The sequence below is a fragment of the Pan troglodytes genome, chromosome 12, assembly GCF_028858775.2.
Source record: "Pan troglodytes isolate AG18354 chromosome 12, NHGRI_mPanTro3-v2.0_pri, whole genome shotgun sequence".
Classification (NCBI taxonomy): Eukaryota; Metazoa; Chordata; class Mammalia; order Primates; family Hominidae; genus Pan; species Pan troglodytes.
This window is the reverse complement of record NC_072410.2, coordinates 21,972,352-21,992,467: the sequence shown is the minus strand read 5'-3', so window position 1 is coordinate 21,992,467 and position 20,116 is coordinate 21,972,352. Positions and strand designations below refer to the sequence as shown.

At 47.1% G+C, this 20,116-nt stretch overlaps 1 protein-coding gene across 5 annotated transcripts in view; it reads left to right on the top strand.

Moving 5' to 3' along the window:
- Positions 1-20,116, top strand: part of NPAS2 (neuronal PAS domain protein 2) — a 176,650-nt gene that overhangs the window by 124,042 nt on the left and 32,492 nt on the right. For all 5 annotated transcript variants that reach the window (XM_003309165.5, XM_003309166.6, XM_016949124.4 and 2 more), the window contains exons 6-8: positions 4,056-4,176; positions 5,188-5,301; positions 19,878-19,996. In XM_003309165.5, the coding sequence (XP_003309213.1) occupies positions 4,056-4,176; positions 5,188-5,301; positions 19,878-19,996 (354 nt within the window). The remainder of the gene's footprint in view (positions 1-4,055; positions 4,177-5,187; positions 5,302-19,877; positions 19,997-20,116) is intronic.

The following is a 20,116-nucleotide window of genomic DNA, read 5'->3' as shown; positions in this document are numbered from 1 at the left end:
AGTGACTTCTCTTAAGCCGTTCTTTTCTCAAGGTGAAGTTTCTCCAGGGCTGCTCACCATTGCCTCTTCTCACTGCAGCCAGCACAGATCTTAAGCCAAAACTGCCAGAGCGCCTCAGGGACACTCTGGGAGGAAGTGTCCATCCAGCCCACTTCCAGCTCAGCCTCAGCGTGCTTTTAGTACAGGCTCATTTAACGTAGCTGGGTGTCCCTGCACTGGTGCTGCTGGTTCAAGGCCTGTCAGGCCGTTGGGAGAGAGGACCGCCCACCTCCACAGGCAGGTGACCTTCCCAATCGTGGGACTCGGCTGTGAAGACGGCTGTGGATGGCACATTCCCTCCCTTGTCTCCATAATTGCTATTATTTTAATAAACAGAACTCAGCTCATTCAAGGGACCGTTCAACTGCAGATGTAATTTTCTCCCCTGTAAGCACTAGGGTTAAAAATTTCAAGTTATCATTGTTTGTGTTGGTTTTCAGCATGTGGAAGTAGCATAATAGCAATGTACTAGCAAATACATGCAAGAGCCAAGCACAGTCTGGGGCCCTTTCTGTGTGTCAATTCACCATCCTCGCAACCTCCCACATATCATACCTGCCCCTACTTGCATCCAGCGTTCGTCTTTATTCTGTGCAGAACCCGTGTCCTGATATTGGCCCTCGGACCTGTATCAGTAAAGTTCTCTCACACAGGTGACCCGGCCAGGCAGCCACTCAGCCTTGCTCTCTGCCACACCCACCGTCAGGGGAAGTGGCTTCAGATGGAGCCCTCCAAGAAGAGGCCATGGAGTCACTTAGTTTTCATTTTCAAGTATTTGAAATATCTTTATGAAGAAAGACTACTGTCATCTGTGAACATGAGTCATCTTCTAAAAAAACTAGAGAGAATGGGCTTAAAATAAAACCAGGAACATCCGAAGAAACTTGGAGAAAGCCAGAATGAGAAATGGTAGCATAGACGAGAGAGGATCCTGGTAGAGTTTCGTCCATAAAGATAAAGACCGGTGCGTCCGAGCCAGAGCCTGGAAGCCATGCTGAGTCCTTCCTTTCCCTCCTCCTGTCCTCCGATCAGCCACCAAGCTGTGTCCACTGTCCTCACACCCACCGGAACACTGACTGCAGGCAGGGAGGGGCTCTGCCTGCTTCCCAACGTGTCTTCCCCATGCCCAACAGTGGCTGGCACATGGCGGCCCTCAGCAAGTATTGTTTGGACTATGATATTGATGAGTTGCCTGGGACTCTGTCTGCTCCTCTCCACTCCTTCCCCTGTCTCTGTTGGGACCCTGGCCATTGCCAGCCTGACTTCCAGTGCTCTCTCCTTCCAGACTACAAGCAGGATCTCTTTAAAATGCACGAGCAGTTCTGCCACCCCCTTCCTTCAGGTTCTTCATGGCTCCTCCTGGCACAGGGTCGAGCCCTGACTCCTCCGAGGCCTCTCTCATCTGGGCCCTGCTTCCCTGTGCAACCTCCTCTCTCATGGCTTCTCGCCCTCCCTGTTGTTCCCACCTTCCTGCAGTGCTGTCAGGGTACCCACCTTACGCCTCTGTGCATGCTGGAGCACCTTCCCACCCTGTCTGGCAGACACTGTCTTGTCCCCTGGTTCCCACTCAAGACTCCTTCCTCTGGAAATTGTTCCCCAGGAGTCTCCTCTACCCTTTCATTGTGGAGGCGGCACACCATCCGCAGTGTTCTCCGGGCACCTTGTTTTAATGCCTGTCATAGTGCTGGCCACGCCATTCTTTCAGCTGGTCAGTTCAGTCACCATCCTGGACATCAGGGATGTGGTGGTGAACAAGGCACTGGGCCCTGCTCTCCTGAAGCTCCTGTTGGAGAGAGGGAGGCGGAATGCTCAAGTCAGCACATAGCTGTACAGGAAAACGTTACTGTGGTGCAGGTGCCCTTGCAGTCATTCTTAACTGGTCATTCAGTGCCTAATCGCACTTGGCATTTATTGAATGTCTGCCACGTGCTGTTTTATCAGCAGTGGAGGCAGGTGAGCTCATGGAACCTTCATGGTTTCCTCACCTTGCAACTGAGGAAAATGCAGCATGGAGGGGTAGAACCTGCTTTCAAGCCTGGGCTCTGAGCTCTCACGCCTTGCCATGTCACCTGATGTCCCATCAAGGGGGTCATTGTCCCCTCAGAGCCCCTTAAATCATCAGTGGGGGTGGAGGGTGTCACCTGGGGCTTTCTCAGAGGAAGTGACTTCAAAGCAGGGGCTTGAAGGTTGCACAGGGCTTCGTTAAACACAAGGGGAGGGTGCAACATGTTCCTGCCTGAGGGAACAGCCCAGGTGAGGCTCGGGGAGAACAGAAGGCAAACTGGAGGAAAAAAGGCTCAGAAGGATTAGAGAAATGCTGGGAGCTGGGAGAGGCAGAGGCTGAGCTGTGAAGAGCCGTGAAATTGTGTTGAGCAGTTGAGGCTTTGTTCCTGGAGCAGTCGGAAGCCAAGGGACAGTTGTGACTTGATCTGATATGAGGCTCCTCTGACTGCTGATGGAGAACAAATTGCACAGGCACTAAAGTGGATTGTGGGAAGACCAGTTTGGCCAAATCATTCCCAGGCAAGAGAGGATGGGGGTCTGGACTAGGGTGGAAGCTGGAGAAATAGAAGTGAATGGAGCAGAGAATTTGAGGGAGAAAAATGGGCAGTACTATGGACACTGTTTGGTTTGAGGGTAAGGACGAGAAGGAGAGAAGACAAAGGCGCCACCAGAGGGTCTGGGAGAGGCAGGTGACCAACTGATGATACTGTTGATGGAGATGCAAACACAAGGGTTGGAGATGATATGGGTGGGAAAGAATGCCGATGTTCAGGACATGTGTTCATCTGTGGTCCCCAGGGAGCATCTGAGTGGCAGTTGGAAGGCTGAGGCTGGAACATGAGAGAGTTGGCTGGATATTCAAACCTGAAAGTGTATACAGATTGTGTTTGAAGCTGTGAGAGTGGATGGGTTTATTGAGGGAAACTGAGGAAGAGAGAGGTGCCTGTCTCCTCGGTCCACTGTGAGCTCCTACCTGCATATCCAATATGGTAGCCACTAGCTACATGTGGCTGTTTAAATTTCAATTCAAATTAAATGGGCCAGGCTTGATGGCTCATGCCTGTAATCCCAGCACTTTGGGAGGCCGAGGTGGGCGGATCACCTGAGGTCAGGAGTTCAAGACCAGCCTGGCCAACACGGTGAAACCCATCTCTACTAAAAATACAAAAAATTAGCTGGCCATGGTGGCAAACACCTGTAGTTTCAGCTACTTGGGAGGCTGAGGCAGGAGAATCGCTTGAACCCGGAAGGTGGAGGCTGGCAGTGAGCCGAGATCACACCATTGCACTCCAGCCTGGGCATCAAGAGCAACATGCTGTCTCAAAAAAAAAAAAAAAAAAAAGAAATTTAAAATTCAGTTCCTTGTTCACACTAGCCACGTTTCAAGTGCTCAGTAACCATGTGGCTAGTGGCTCCTGTTACGGGCAGCACAGATTACAGACCATTTCCATCATCACAGACAGTTCTGTTGGACAGCACTCAATCTGAACTCTACCTTGTATTTATTTTGTAACCACAGTGCCAAGGCACTCAGAAGAAAACGTGCAGTTCCATAACTTAAAGACCTTTACGAAGTAGACTGGCAGCCCTTTGCTGCCCTAAGGGTCAGGAAAGGAACCCTGTGGGCTCTTTGGAGCCATTTAAATCAATGATTGGCCTCGCACTGGGCGTGCACAGGGGCCTTGCTACCCCAGCCAAAACGCAGGAGTGTCAGCAAACAGCACTTCTCAAGCAACAGGAGGACTCAGTCCTTCCTACATTTGTCTGACTTCACTCTTAGTTCCCTCCTTGGCCCACAGACAACAGCACATATGCATTTGAACAAATACAGCCCTTTAGGTTACTATTTAAAACAGTGGAGTGATAAACTGAGAGTGTCCACAGAAAATCAGATATTGAACTTTCCATTTCAGAAACCAGTTCTGCGTTGCTGTGAATGTTCAGTTTTTGTTTTTGCTTCTGTTTTTCATCTTCGTTGAGGGTGTACCTTTGTCCTTTATTTTCTTTTTCAGTCGGATGTCATGGATCAGAATTTGTTAAATTTCCTCCCAGAACAAGAACATTCAGAAGTTTATAAAATCCTTTCTTCCCATATGCTTGTGACGGATTCCCCCTCCCCAGAATACTTAAAATGTAAGTTTAATTTTTCTGGTTTTACAAGCTAGAAAGATAAGAATTTTGCTTTTGAAAGGAGGTTAGAATGAATTAAGAAGGGAGAACTAATTTTAAGAATAATTTTCCTCATGACTCAGAACATTTCCAAGATCCTTAGAGGTATATTTTAGGTTTAAAGCTAAAACTGGAATTTGGAATATGTAAGACATTTGGCTTTTATGTGGAAAATTTGAAAGCAGAGAACTCAAGAATAATAATTTATTTTGTGTATATGATAAGATTTCTCTTTTTTTTTGCATGAGAGTCTTTTAGTAAGAAACAGTGCAAACATCAGTGAACAATCAGCTCATCGTGGAGGATACTAAGATACTAAATTCATATAATATCAAGAAACCAACTGAAAACGGAATAATTAGGTCAAAAATCCAAATTCTGTCCTCCTGAGGCTCTCACCTGGTTATTTATATACATTTTTGTGTTCTGTGGAATTCAGAAGTTTTTATCAAAATATTTGGCAACCTAGGTAGAAGGCTAACCTTGATGCCTCGTGAACCGCGTGTCACTTAATGAAGCATACACAATTGCATGAGGTAGCAAAGCTGCTTGCATCAGTGCAAGCCTGAGTCCATTTTCCATGAATAATCTGTCCTGTCGTACATCTGATTTTACTTCAAAGCAAAGCAAAAAGATTAAATTAAAGGGAGCAGCTCTATATGAGCCGCTTTATTTTAACATACCATATGAAAACAGCCGGAACTAATCAATGCCGACATTACCAACCACAGACATCTGGGAGCAAATTAAGACTAATTGGGTCCATGTATGGAATGCAAAATATCTATGAACTATGGAAGGAAACCCCTGTGCAGCAGGGTTACAAACCAGGTCCAGAAGTCAGTCGTAGTGAGAGAACTAGCCTGGCCATGTGTAGACTAAATCCCATAAGAGTTTTCACAGAGACGCTACTTGTTTAGAGTCTGTGCAATGCTCACGACCCCTTTCTCTCCTCTTCTTCCTTTAACGGCCCAGCTGACAGCGATTTAGAGTTTTATTGCCATCTTCTCAGAGGCAGCTTGAACCCAAAGGAATTTCCAACTTATGAATACATAAAATTTGTAGGAAATTTTCGCTCTTACAACAATGGTAAGCTTTAATTGTCATATAAGTGTGACAGTGTCTTTTCTCATGCAAACGTGCACATGGGGGCATTAAGAATCGCCCAGGGAGGAGGAGGGAGAACGCGTGCTTTTCACATTTGCATTTGAATTTTCGAGCTCCCAGGATGTGTTTTTGTGCTCATCAATGTTCTCTCCCATTCAAGAGGAACACACTCCCACACCTGTTTGTGCCAGTGCACACAGTCCCACTGAAACACACATTATTCGTTTATTTATCTTCGGGCTGATGAAATAATTCTGTACTGTGAGAAACAACGTACGGGGAATAAAGAACAGGCTCTGCCGAACAGGCCTTCGTGGTGACTTGATGATCCATAACCTTGCCTTCCACACTGTTTCCCTCCCCCTGCAGTACTGTTGTGAGCGTGTTTTAGTAGACCTGGTCCGTAGCTCTTCTGCTCACTGTGGCCCTCATGCACAGCAAGGGGGTCATTTTACAATGAGCCAGGAATCTGCATTGGATGAATTATCAAGCAGGATAAGCCAAGTAGCAAAGTCTTATTTTCTGAAATTACCCGGTTACCTGATTAACCAAACTCTGGCTACAGAGACAACAACTCTGAACTAGACTAAAACACTTATTTTTACTTTTGAACCATGCAAAATGGAAATGCAGGCCTGAGGCCAGGAATTCAGAAACCAAGTCCTAAGCCAACTTGGTTATGGGCTGAGCTCAGCATGGCCTGCATTTTGTTTTCTGGGCTCCTCCAAACTCAACACAAAACAAATAACTTTGAAACAGCTAACATTTCATAAAGCAGCAAAGACGGAAAAAAAAATAAAATAAAGCGTTGACAGGGAATGGGGGAAAAAAGAGGAAATGAGAAAAATACCAAAGGAAACAAAAACAGAAAGATGAGCTGCAGAAATGAGGGGGAGATGCAGAGAGCAGATGATGACAGCATTAACTTCTGCTGCGTTCTTGACCGCTGTTTCACTCTGGACGTGGTGGGTCTATTCCCTCAGTCAAATTTGTCCCAGGGTTTCTATTAGAAACAGCCAAAGTAATGGCACCAAGTCCTCACATCTAACCAGGATTTTTCCTTCTACCTCAGATGGTCCTTTGTTGTATGTTATTTGCATAAATACACATGCTTTGTTTAAAAGGCTCCAACTAGATGCTAAACCTTTAGTGTGATCCTGCCAGCATGATTTTCAGGTCCAGGGTGCAGGGCTTATGCCTGGATGGTGGGCTCCTTGGCCGACTGGGAGGCCTTTCTGGGAACAGACCCATCCAGGGCTTAAGATGGTCGGAAGTGGTGGGAAGTCCATCCTCCCAGGTGGGCCCCTACATCTGGGCAAAGTCAGATGAGGCCAAGGCCTAACCATGCCTCATCCTACTCATCTGAAAGGCTTGTCTAAACTTCATGAAATGAATGTTTAATGAACCACACAAAGAGGTAAATGGAAGCTCTCGTTGGGCTGCTCAGTTAAAGAAACTGACCTAAGAGGCACCTTGTAGAGAACCCAGCATCATACTAACCCTAGCGCAGTGGTTCTTTGGGTGAGGCAACTTGTTAAAATGCAGACTCTCAGCCTTTGCCCTAAAGAGTCTAGCTCAGGAGATGGGAGGGTAGGACCCAGGAATGTGCCGTTGGGGAGTACTGTGGGGTTCTGGTTCCAGGGGCCATGGACTTTGAAAAGCACTGTCCTAGTGTGATACCAGTGCCATTCTGTGGAGAATGCAATGGCCTTCCTCCCAGACAACTTTATCATTGAGTTAATGTAAACAGTGATTTGGAATTTGCTTTACGTGTGCACTCGTTCCTCAAAAGATTAAACATAGAACTAGCATATGATCCAGCAATTCTGCTTATGGGTATGCATGCAAAAGAAGGGAAGACAGGGACTTGAGAGATATTTGCACACCTGTGTTCATAGCAGCATTATTCACAATAGCCAAAAGGTGGAAGCAACCCACGTGTCCATCAGTGGATGAATGGATAAAGAAAGTGTGGTATATACATGCCCTGGAATATTATTCAGCCTTAAAAAGAAAGGAAATTCTGACATTCTACAACATGGAAGAACTTTGATGACATTATGCTGAGTGAAATAAGCCAACCAGCAAAGGACAAATATTGTATGATTTTACTTATATGAGGTACCATAGCCAAATTCATAGAAACAGAAAGTAGAATGGTGAGTGCCAGGGGCTGGAGGGAGGGGGAAATGGGAGTTGCTAAATGGGGACAGAGTTTCAGTTTTGCAGGATGAAAGGAGTCCTTGAGGTGGATGGTGGGATGGTTGCACAGCAGTGTGAATATACTCAGCCCTACTGAACTGTGCACTTCAAAATGGTTACGATGGCAAACTTTGTTATATGTGTTTTACCACAATTTTTAAAAAATGATGGCCAGGCGCGGTGGCTCACACCTGTAATCCCAGCACTTTGGGAGGCCGAGGCGGGTGGATCACGAGGTCAGGAGATCGAGACCATCCTGGCTAACATGGTGAAACCCCATCTCTACTAAAAATACAAAAAATTAGCTGGGCGTGGTGGTGGCGGGCGCCTGTAGTCCCAGCTACTAGGGAGGCTGAGGCAGAAGAATGGCGTGAACCCGGGAGGCTGAGCTTGCAGTGAGCCGAGATCGTGCCACTGCACTCCAGCCTGGTCGACAGAGCAAGACTCTGTCTCAAAAAAAAAAAAAAAAAAAAAAAGATGTGCATTGGCCATAATGGCAGCTACTGTGATAGCAACATACCCCGGTGGCCACGTGCACAGAGGGCAAAGGGCAAAGGCACCCTGGCCCTCAGGGCACCAAGACTGTGGGAATCATAGGATGCTGCTCCCTCTTGCCCCATGACAACAGTGCACACACTTCGGGCAGATCACCTGAGGTCGGGAATTCGAGACCAGCCTGACCAACATGGAGAAACCCCGTCTCTACTAAAAATACAAAATTAGCCGGGCATGATGGCGGGTGCCTGTAATCCCAGCTACTCGGGAGGCTGAGGCAGGAGAATTACTTGAACCTGGGAGGTGGAAGTTGCAGTAAGCCGAGATTGCACCATTTGCACTCCGCCTGGGCAACAAGAGCAAAACTCTGTCTCAAAAAAGAAAACAAAACAACAAAAAACCAGCCTGTGATTGGCTGGCGAGCAGCAGTTGTATCCTTTGTGAATTTACATTTCCACGATCTCATTAAGATGCTGCTGAATATCCCTTTGAAGCATCCTGTCATTTACCACATCTTGGAGGATTTCAAGGAAATAGGCAGGCTTCATTCTGAATACCTGGGACTTTTTTTTTTTAACTAGCAGGGCTCTACTTTCACTGTGGGTTGAGATAGTGTTTGTTTGCCTGAAAGAATGTGTGGAAATTATGTGTGAGGTTTTTTTTTTTTTTTGAAACTATTACTGCTGTAAACACACAGCACTGAATGTGGCAAATTTAAAAGAAAGAGTGCGGAGTGTCTTTTCAGGGTCTGTTCTACAAACCAGCATTAAAGAGGCTTTCTTGAGACAAGAGTTCCCGTGTAACTGTGGAGTACATGAAATATCATTCTAACTGGGATTAAAATAGCAAAAATTGTCAGAGACAAATGAATTTCTCAGATTAAACCCTATAAAGCCAGATGCAGTGGCTCACACCTGTAATCCCAGCCCTTTGGGAGGCCAAGGCGGGAGATCACCTGAGGTCAGGAGTTTGAGACCAGCCTGGCCAACATGGCGAAACCCCATCTCTACTAAAAATACAAGAATTAGCCGAGTGTGGTGGCATTAGCCTGTAATCCCAGCTATCAGGAGGGTGAGGCAGGAGAATGGCTTGAACCCAGGAGGCGGAGGTTACACTGAGTCGAGATCACGCCACAGCACTCCAGCCTGGGTGACAGAGTGAAACTCCATCTCAAAAAAAAAAAAAAAAAAAACACCCTATAAAATTGCCAACATTTAACCACCGTGACCTATGAGATATGCTTTAATATAAGAACTCAAATTTGACTTCATAGGTTTACTTCTGAATAAACATTGAACAATGAGGTAACAAAAAAAGCTCACCCTAGGAGTGCTTTCTAAGCACCCGGCCCAGAGTTCAGGCTTTGCATTGATCATGTAATCCTCGCCACAGCCTTTTGAGGTGGTTTATGGCATCATCCCATCTTCACAGAGGAGGAAATGGACACGTAGAAGGGTTGCATCTATGATGTGTGAGTGGGAAGTCAGGGGCCCACATTCACAGCCAGACCCTCTAACCCGGAGCCCACAGTCTTCACCCCAGTGCCTGCTGCCTTTCACACATCAGTGTCGGAATGAAACACACAGACACAGGCCCGCTCCGGCCTCCTGGCATTCTGCTGATCCATGATGCCTACAATGCCTGTGCATGTCAGATGCCCTGCACCCACACGCCAGGCTGTGTGAAGGGCACCCAAGATGTGTTTTAATCAAACACAAAGACACACAGTCATGGACTGTCATGAAGGGAAAGGTTCATGCTCTCAGGTCCCTGGGAACAGGAGGCACACATGGCCCACCATGCAGGGCCACACGGAGAAGCATCGGGGTTGGTCAGGAGTCCGAGGGAACCTTTATTGTAGATTCCAAGAGAAAGAATGGGTGAGAGAGAGTAGTATGAATAAGTGTAGTGGGATCTGGGAGGGAGGAGCTGTCCCTAATTATCTGGTGCCTGCCCGGGGATTGGTTAAGTCAGGGGACAGGGCCCAGGACATGAGAGCCTGAAGGACCTGGTTGGGGTGTGGGCTTTAGGTGGGTTGCTTTGCATATGAAAGCTACCTGGAAGGTGAGTTGTTTGTCCTCCCTAGGAATTGGCTAACCCTGGGAGAGGCAGTCCCTCCAGCACCAGCAAGGCCCCAGATGTCAAAGCATCGAAAACAGAAACCAGAAAATGTGGGCCAGGCACGGTGGCTCACACCTGTAATCTCAGCAATTTGGGAGGCAGAGGCGGGCAGATTGCCTGAGGTCAGGAGTTTGAGACCAGCCTGGCCAACATGGCAAAACTGTGTCTCTACTAATAATACAAAAATTAGCTGGGTGTGTTGGCACATGCCTGTAATCCCAGCTACTCGGGAGGCTGAGGCATATGAATTGCTTGAGTCTGGGAGGCGGAGGTTGCAGTGAGTGGAGATTGTCCACTGCACTCCAGCCTGGGTGACATAGTAAAAGTGTGTCTCAAAAAAAAAAAAAAAAAAAAAGAAAAGAAAAAAGAAAGAAACTAGAAAACATAGCTATTACACAAGGCTCCCCATACGACTTCTCCAACTCCAAGTTCCCAGGTGTGGTGACAGTTGAAAAAATAAGATGTAATATTAGTAATAATATGTAATATGTGTAGAAGAAAAATGACCACTAACATCATTTTTTTGTTGGTTTTTTTTTTTTTTAGTTTTTTTTGAGACGGAGTCTCGCTCTGTCACCCAGGTTGGAGTGTGGTGGCGTGATCTCGGCTCACTGGAACCTCTGCCTCCAGGGTTCAAGCGATTCTCCTGCCTCAGCATCCCAAGTAGCTGGTATCACAGGCATGTGCCACGATGCCTGGCTAATTTTTGTATTTTTAGTAGAGACGGGGTTTCGTCATGTTTGCCAGGGTGGTCTCAAACTCCTGACCTCAGGTGATCCCACCTTGGCCTATCTGTTGTATTTTTATAGGACACTTGCTCACACCTTAATGAACTATTTAGGAAACCCACCTTGGTCCATTACTGTGAAAAGTCTTAGCATTTCTGCTGGGCAGTTTAGTTGGTGGAGTGTTACATGGTACATTCTTATTTGATGCCTGTCCTTTTTATATATATGTATAAATAATGGAATGGGAAGGACAGCAACCCTTACTGTACCCGCTTCCTGGGCCTAGCATGGTCCTTACCCAGCACATAAATAAGCAGCGGATAAAAATAGGTTGACCTAAAGTGAGGCTTGATCTTGGCCCCGGGACACAGCTGGTGGAGGGCAGAGCAGGGTTCAGACCAGACTTGAGGCTTAGAGAGCTTCCCTAGGAGCTAACAGAGCTCTCTCCTCGACCAGCTCCACAATACACTCTGGGGATAGAGTGCACTTATATGCAGAAGAGCTGCAGTCACTTCTTTGGCCTTAAATCCAAAGTGGAGATTGAACACAGGTGGGTACGCACTGGGTTAACTGGATTGTGTCACTCCTGATGCCTTGTGATTTGTCCACACTGAGGGCCTCTGAAGCAGCAGTGAGTGGCTGGGGAAGTTCGTCTGTGGGCTCTGTGCACTCCCCACCCACTCTGTGCCTCCCACCACATCAAGCCGCCTCCTCACCTCAGCTGCTTGGGTGTTTGGAGGCCAGTAGCCCCCTTACCTGATGTCCCTACCCAGGACTCCCCACCCCATGCTCCTGACACCCTCTCTCTCTTTTGAAAATATTTTCAGTTTTTTGTTTGTTTGTTTGTTTGTTTGTTTGAGACAGGATCTCACTCTGTCACACAGACTGGAGTGCAGTAGCACCATCATGGTTCGCTGTAGCCACCACCTCCTGGGCTCGAGAGAGCCTCCCACCTCAGCCTCCCGGGTAGCTGGGACTACAGGCGCATGCTATAACAACCTGGCTAATTCTTTTATGTTTTGTAGAGATGAGGTCTCACTGTGTTTTTCAGGCTGGTCTGAAACTTCTGAGCCTAAGCAATCCTCCCGCCTTGGCCTCCCAAAGTGCTGGGATTACAGGCACAAGCCACGCACCCGGCTTAACTTTTATTTCAGATTCAGGGGGTACATGTGCAGGTCTGTCACATGGGAACCCTGCCTGACGCTGAGGTTTGCAGTACCAATAATCCTGTCACCCAAGCAGTGAGCACAGCACCTGACAGGCAGCCCCTCAGCCTTCACCCCCTCCTTCCTTCCTCCCTCCAGCCTCCAGCAGCCCCCGGTGTCCACTGCTCCCATCTTTATGTCCATGTGTACTCAATATTTAGCTCCCACTTACCAGTGAGTGCATGTGGTATTTTGTTTTCTGTTGCTGTGTTAATTCACTTAGGATAATGGCCTCTAGCTGTATCCATGTTGCCACAAAGGACATGTTTTCATTCTTTTCATAGCTGTATAGTATTCCACGGCTAACGCGCTCTCTTCTTGCTCCTCTGATCAACTGAGTTGGCCCAAGACTGAGAGAGTCCCTGGGCCACCACTCAAAAATCACATCAACAGGAAGCCTCAGGCCCCAAACCAAAGAGAGATGTGTAGGTTCCAGGGCAGAGGAGAGAGGGTGAGGCTGAGCTGGAGAGTGCTCTGCGTGAGCCTTGAAGCACACAGACGAGGATCCCATCTTGTCTGCTCGCCCACATGGCTACCCGGGATTTGTCAGGCTCTGTACGCAACGTGATGGGGCTGAGTTCGTAGGAATTTGAGGGGAAGGGAGGAACAAAGCCCCTTTGCTCTGGTGAACTAGGTGACATTACACTCTCCAACTGGACATGTCCAGGTTCCCCAGTGGAGGATGCCCCCCTCTCCTCTGCCCCCATTCACTTTGGCAGTGTGAACACACCAGCCATTGCTCAGGTCCTTCAGCCAAGTGGAATTTTCCCCTACTTCAATGTTTGCACATTTTGGTCACTCCTTAGGACTTCATCATTTGCCACAGATGTTCTGGGGGCAGGGGAGGGAAGACGGGACTTCACATCTTTAACCTAGATTTTTAATAAATGTGAAGAAATATGTGTCAGGAAATGGGACAAGAAAGTAGTCTTTTTTAGAAGAGTTTCACTTGAGGACAGTTTCTAACCCAGTCTGTGCAAAGCCTCTTGGAGGGCTCTGAGCTGGGATATGTAACCCCGTGTCCTATTCTCTTCCCCTGAAAAGCCCACGCTGGACCTGGCCAGCCAGCAGCACTGGCATGGACCACTGGTAGGAGCAGCCCTTTTCTTCCTCTAATTGACTGTTTCCAGAATAGAGCTTAACAAGATGATTTTATTTAGGGCTATGTTTGCTTGTAACAGATACTTTAAACAACAACAACAACAAAAGAGAGATGCTTTCAGACAAATACACAATTTCCATCTCTTGCTTCTCCAGCGAAATAGTGCCTCCTTTCTCAAACCCCAGGTGCCCAAGTCCTGTAGCCCCACCTGACCACTCTTAGTGGAAAGAAACTGGCCGGGTGATTTTCAGAGGCATGGGGAAAGGTCCTGCCGGGTGCGGTGGCTCACGCCTGTAATCCCAGCACTTTGGGAGGCCGAGGCGGGCGGATCACGAGGTCAGGAGATCGAGACCATCCTGGCTAACACAGTGAAACCCCGTCTCTGCTAAAAATACAGAAAAAATTAGCCGGGCATGATGGCAGGTGCCTGTAGTCCCAGCTACTTGGGAGACTGAGGCAGGAGAATGGCGTGAACCCGGGAGGCGGAGCTTGCAGTGAGCTGAGATCGCGCCACTGCACTCCAGCCTGGGCAACAGAGCTAGACTCCGTCTCAAAAAAAAAAAAAAAAGGTCTTTGCTTTACGGGGTCCTAATATGCAGGCTTCCAGATCCTGAAAGATAACTTCATGCAAGAAGGCAATCCTTTCTCTGAGCCTTTTTGCTCCTCCTCCAGACTTGGATGTAGATGTGTGTCTGACAAATCCAGAAAGCAGTATTTCAAAAGTTGCTGGTGTGGTTCCAAATAGGTCACCCTCGGCAAACATTCCACCCTGGGCTTTCCAGAAACCACACACCAGAGTATAAAAGTTTCCCTGCCCTCGTTTTACCTACTCGCCTCTAACCGCACAACCAGATTTGAAATACTGGCAGAAGTGGAGGCTTTTCAGCTTACAACACTCGATTTTGTATGTTCCGTGGGATTTCTGGAGGTTGCCTCATTTTATGGCTTTGGGGTGGTTTGAGTTTTTTCCTTGCTGAGCTTAATTGAGATGCCTCAGTAAAAGGGAACAAAGCGCATGCACGCCAGACCTCACTGGGAATGGAGACGCGAGTGTGGACGGCTTCGTGGAAGGAGTGTCTCATCTACTCAGGACCCTAAGAGTGGGAAGCAGAGTGTCCCCTCCACCCAGCAAAGAATCAGGCCGTCCTTCCCCTGTAGGGGTCAGTGCTGCCAGAGAGATCGCAGGGGAGTTAAAATCACTGTAAAAAAAAATGTGCCCCAGGAGCGTCATCCTGCACAGACACCTGGGGTTCATATTAAAATGGAACAATGAGGAATGGTCAGGCTTTTAAGCAACCTCATCTTTCTGCTCGTTTCAGTCTGGGAGTGGGGGGACCTTTCATACAAGTTGTCCCATAATCGTGATAAAAATGTGTGTGAGATATCCACTTTGAAGACAGGGGCGAGGGAAGTTCACTTTCCTGAACATACAAATAATTTGGCCCATCCACACCAACCGTCTCGTGGATATCTTCTCAACGCCATTACACTCTTCTGGCCCCTAAAAATACTCATTTTAATTAATAATTGCCAGAGGAAAGAAGAAATATTTGAGTAAGACATGTAGTTTCCCTTTAGAGTCATTTTTTAATCCAGCAAATTGCAAAGCCAGGCCAGGCACGGTGGCTGACACCTGTAATCCCAGCACTTTGAGAAGTTAGATAATTTGAGCTCAGGAGTTTGAGACCAGCCTGGGCAACATGGTGAAACCCCGTCTCTTCAAAAAAAAAAAAAAAAAAACTGAAATTAGCCAGGCATGGTGGCTTACTCCTGTGGTCCCAGCTGCTTAGGAGGCTGAGGTGGGAGGATCAGTTGAGCCCAGGAGGTCCAGGCTGCAGTGAGCCAAGATCGCACCACTGTGTTCCAGCCTGGGCAAAGAGGGAGACCCTGTCTCAAAAAAAAAAAAAAAATTTGCAAAGCCCCAGCTCTCTCTTGTGGCTCCTGCCTTTTCTCCAACATTGCTCTTCTCTATGCAAAACACAGCTGAAAGAAAGGAAACAGAAAGGAAAGGATCAAATATGCCCTGGGTAAGGTAGGCAGTGCCCCTGCCAAGAAGTGGGCAGGATTATCACGGTGCTCTCCTAGGAACCCGGCCACCTGGCTATTCAGAACACATTGGGTCAAGCACATTGTGAAGAGAGAAAAATAAGAGTCTGAAAATAGTGCTTAATTAGTGGGAGATGATTCCTCATGAATGTGCAGAAAGTTATTTTCCCCTCAACATTCCAAAGCCATAGCCTGAATGTTTTGGATGTTTATCACGATGGGGACTTAACAACTTTATTCTTCCTGGAGCGAAACCTCATCACTGATAGTTTCATATCTTCTCAGACACCTGTCAGACTTGTTTTTCATTTGTTTCGAGAAGTGCCGAGAAAGCTATTTGTCACTTCCTTGTGGACTATTAGTATGTTTTCCTCCAGCCATTGCAACTAATTTATCATAAGCAGGTCATCTCTGATGAGAATACTTAATTGTTCTGATGACTGAGCTGGTAATTCAGTGGAACAGAGCCAGACATCTTTCTCCAGCTCTTTGTATTCTTTTGCTGTTAACTAATGCTATTACCATTTCTGCATCTTCCTTGCTCCTTCCTGAGCCCTTTTGAAAAAAGTTCTCTACCACCTGAGATCTTCCTGCCCTCATAGTCATCTTTTTCTCCTCATCATGGCTGATTTGGGAGCTCACCTTTGCCATCAGACAGACTTGGAAGCCAACCTTGGGTGCTTCCAAATGAGGCAGACATGATTCATTCTGAGTCCCAGGGACTCTCCTGGTTTTGGAATCCCAAGAATACCAGCCCAAGACAAAACTTTCTCAAGGTCTCTGAAGTTAGAGTGTAATGACAGTTTCAGGACGTGATAACCTGTGGACTGTTTTAATAGAAAGACGATCATGAAAGCACGAGGCCGGGCGCGGTGGCTCACGCCTGTAATCCCAGCACTTTGGGAGGCTGAGGCAGGTGGATCACCTGAGGTCAGGAGTTCGAGACCAGCCTGGCCAACATGGTGAAACCCCGTCTCTACTAAAAATACAAAAATTAGCCCTGCATTGTGGCACATGCCTGGGGCACAGAGCAAGACTCTGTCTCAAAAAGCAAGCTAGCCCTGCATCTCCGCAAGCAGAAGTCCACGCCACGCACCTGCTGCTCTGTTTTCCATCACAGAGTGGTGATTGCCGTATGCTGATTTGCAGCAGTTGCCCTGACCAGGCCTCCTGCTGATCAGTGTTAATGTATCAGTCGGGCAGTGAGCTCACCTGCCTGCCAGTGGAACCCAGGCCATGTGCTATGGGCACCTCCCACAGCTGGCAGAGTGAACGGGCCACCAGCAGCACCAAGGTGGGTCACACTGCAGAGGGGAAGCCACCTTGGGGTCCCAAGGTCTGTGTGCTAGTTGCTGGCAAGGATGAGATGGTGTCTTCCCGAACTGGACCTTAAGCTGGGATTTGGAGATGAGCCGGGCCATCTCATGGGAGAGTCATCTGATAAACACATGTTGAGCACTTGTTGTGTGCAGGACACCTGCTCAGAGGTGGAGACAGAGAATGAGCCCCAGTTCCTGCCATGGGGAAGGCTATATATTTAGCTTTCGGCAAGAGTAAGGTCAATTTTGAGTAAGATGACCCTAGGAGGGAAAATGTAGCAAGAATGAGTTGCTTTTCTCTATATTGTGAGTGGTCAGAGATCTGAGCAAACAGGGCTGCTCCTGCAGTTAGTGGGTAATCCTGAGAGTCTCAGGAAGCCAGTTGTAATTAGATATATTCTTTCTATTACTTAAATTGAAACAACTAATTGAATCCTTAATTAATGTCTTTAAACTACCTTGAGATACAAAGTGCCAGAGAAGTTATTCTAAGTGCTAAATATGACTAGGAAGTTCCAGGGAGCAGTTTGCACCTGTGTTGCCTCTAGAATATGCAAGAAGACTCGTGCTGCAGGAAAAAGTTATTTCAAATGCAACTGGCAAAATGTTCAAAGTATCTTCTTTGCCTTAGTTTTCCCCAAGGTTTTCTCCTTGGACTCTATTAAAGCATTCATCCTTGATTTATTATCACCCTTGATCATGCCCTCAGTGTTTTTAAGTTTTTTGGTGGGAAAGGCATATTGAAGAGAGAAGTTGCCCCGTTCTGGACATCTGTAAAATATCTAGCTCATCAAATGCAGGCTACAAACAATAATGAAACTTCCTTTTGGGGGGTGCATTTTTATCTTTAAAGACTTAGATGCTATAAAAGGGCAGATAAAACTGCACTGTGGGGGCAGCCAGGCCAACAGTAAGCTCTGCAAAACATCCACCTAATGTCCATGGTCCAGGTCGCTGCTGCCCTCGAAGAAGCAACCAGGGCCTCCCACTTCACAATCTTTTTCTGTCCCCTTCTCCTCGTCACAGTGAATCAGGGGAAGGCATTTCTGACAGAGCACAGGAATGTAACAGCTGAAAGATCGTTCAAAGATGTTGCATCGTTTAGAGATAGATTAAGGGGGAGGCCTCCTCTTAAATTCCTGGGAGGCCCTCAGAAGTTTGTTTGGAAGGTCTTGGTATTCTGAAAGAGTCAGAATTGTATTAGTCATTATCTGGCTGGGTAATATGTCTTAGATTCTAGCAGAGAGAGTATTTCACATCTGGGAAGTTTTCAAATGTCTCTTTTTTTTAATTATGCGGATGTTCACATCTGTAGAACCGTCCCTTATGTGGAATTGTTTTCCTTCCCTTTGATAAGTTTCTTGGCTCATCTTACAAATTCATTCGCAATAGCCTAAGCCAACTTGTGACAGATGTAAGCTCTCCAGAGACCACTGTTTTTTATTTTGCCCACTTTATATTCATGTTTGGAAACATTAGTATTTATGCGAATGAATTCAGAGAATATGTTTGGTAAAATGAATTTATTCATGTTAGTGGAGAGAAGACCACATTATAGAATCTTTTAGAAACCTATAAATATATATATTTTAAAAAATGATTGGAAAGCTAAAATCCAAAGAAAATCTTGCAGATTTCATTTTATAATGATTTAGCTTTCTGATGCTCGATATGTTCCTCATTAACTTGGAGAACATCATGATATTCCAGTTCAGAATGTGCAGGATATAATTGTGAAAAACGCAGCACAGATTATCAGCCCTGGGATCCTCAGCCTGGCTGCACACTGGTGAACCTGCAGAGCCTTTGAGAAGGCCAGTGCCTGGGCTTCACCCCAGAGTTTGTGAATTAGCTGATCTGTTTAGGGCCCAGGCAGCGGTGCCCAGGGTCCCAAGGGAACCCCACCCGTGGACGACTTTGAGAGTTCCACGTACATAGTAAATTGGCTTTTCTCCTATTTAACAGGGTTCTTTATCCCACCTAGAAAACTCCATCTAAAAGTAACTAACTTTTTCTCTGGCCCAGAAGGTCAGTCCGTTCTCCACAGTTGCCCTGGAGGCAGGGACCAAGTCACACAGAGAAGACTCTGCCGAGGCTACTGGAGGTGTGAGACGGCATCATGACGTGGGCCCATGGCTGTGGGCCTAGGACAGTCCCCCCTCTGCCCTGTTAGAACCCTGGGCCTAGAGCCCAAAAACTTGATGGCATCCCTGCTGTTATTTCTGAGTGACCATGGTTAATTATAGAACCATTCTGGGCCTAGGACAGTAATGCCCTCCTAGATGTTTGAGAAGACATAAGATGCGTGAGAGCAGATTTTGTCACCTGGGCCATGCTAGGGAACTAGCAAGTTTTGTTGTAGGTGTTGTGTTCCTCTGGGGATGACCCTAAATCCTGAGCTCTGTCTCCTCAATGGCCCAGACCCAACCCCTGCATCAGCCTGGGCTCCCAAGGGGGAGTTTCAGGACAGAGGCCCGTGAACCCCATGTATGCCAGCCAAGACAGGGCCAGGGAAGGGGGTGTCAATGATGCCGAGACACCCCTACTTTCCCTGGGACCATCAGTATCAGGAACACTGATTATAGAATTCACCTTAAAACACTGGCTGGAGTATTCAAACCGTTACTGTAGAATGAGGCTGTCTTCTCACTTTGTTTTTTTGTTTGTTTTGTTTGGTTTGGTTTGGTTTGGTTTGGTTTGGTTTGGAGACAGAGTCTTACTCTGTCACCCAGGCTGGAGTGCAGTGGTGCCATCTTGGCTTATTGCAACCTCTGCCTCCCAGGTTCAAGTGATTCTCAGCCTCCCAAGCAGTTGGGATTACAGGCACACACCACCATGCCCAGCTAATTTTTGTTTTTTTGTTTGTTTGTTTTTTAATAGAGATGGGGTTTCACAGTGTTGGCCATGGTGGTCTCGAACTTCTGGCCTCAAGTGATCTTCCCGCCTCAGCCTCCCAAAGTGCTGGGATTACAGGCATGAGCCACTGTGCCCGGCCTGTGTTCTCATTTTGTAGACTATTTTTCCCAGCATTATAAGCCATAGGGCTAGTGGAAGTGAGAGGCAGTGCTGAATGCTGGTGACCAGCATGGGCACAAATCCCAGCTCTAGCAAGCTTTTTGGTCTTGCGCAAGTTACTTCCCTCTGTGCCTCGGTTTCCTCTTTTTGCAATGGGAATAATAGTTGACCTACCTCATCCAGTTGTTGTAAGAATGAAATGAGTTAATATACTCTACATAAACCCTGGGGGCAGCGCTTGGCTTACAGTTAAGTGCCAACTAGGGATTGGCTGCTGCCACCAGACAGGGCTAACCTATGTGTCCTCTTCTTCCCAACCCTCCAGTGCCTAGCCCCTCCTGTAATGGTTTTGACAACACCCTTTCAAGACCTTGCCGGGTGCCACTAGGAAAGGAGGTTTGCTTCATTGCCACCGTTCGTCTGGCAACACCACAATTCTTAAAGGCAAGTACCTGAGAGGCAGTTCATTGTGCGGAGCTGTTATGATTGACTCACATTTTGTTATATGTAATTAATGGTCTTTTGGGAGGGAATAAATTGCAGTGAAGTTGTCACTGGCTTTGA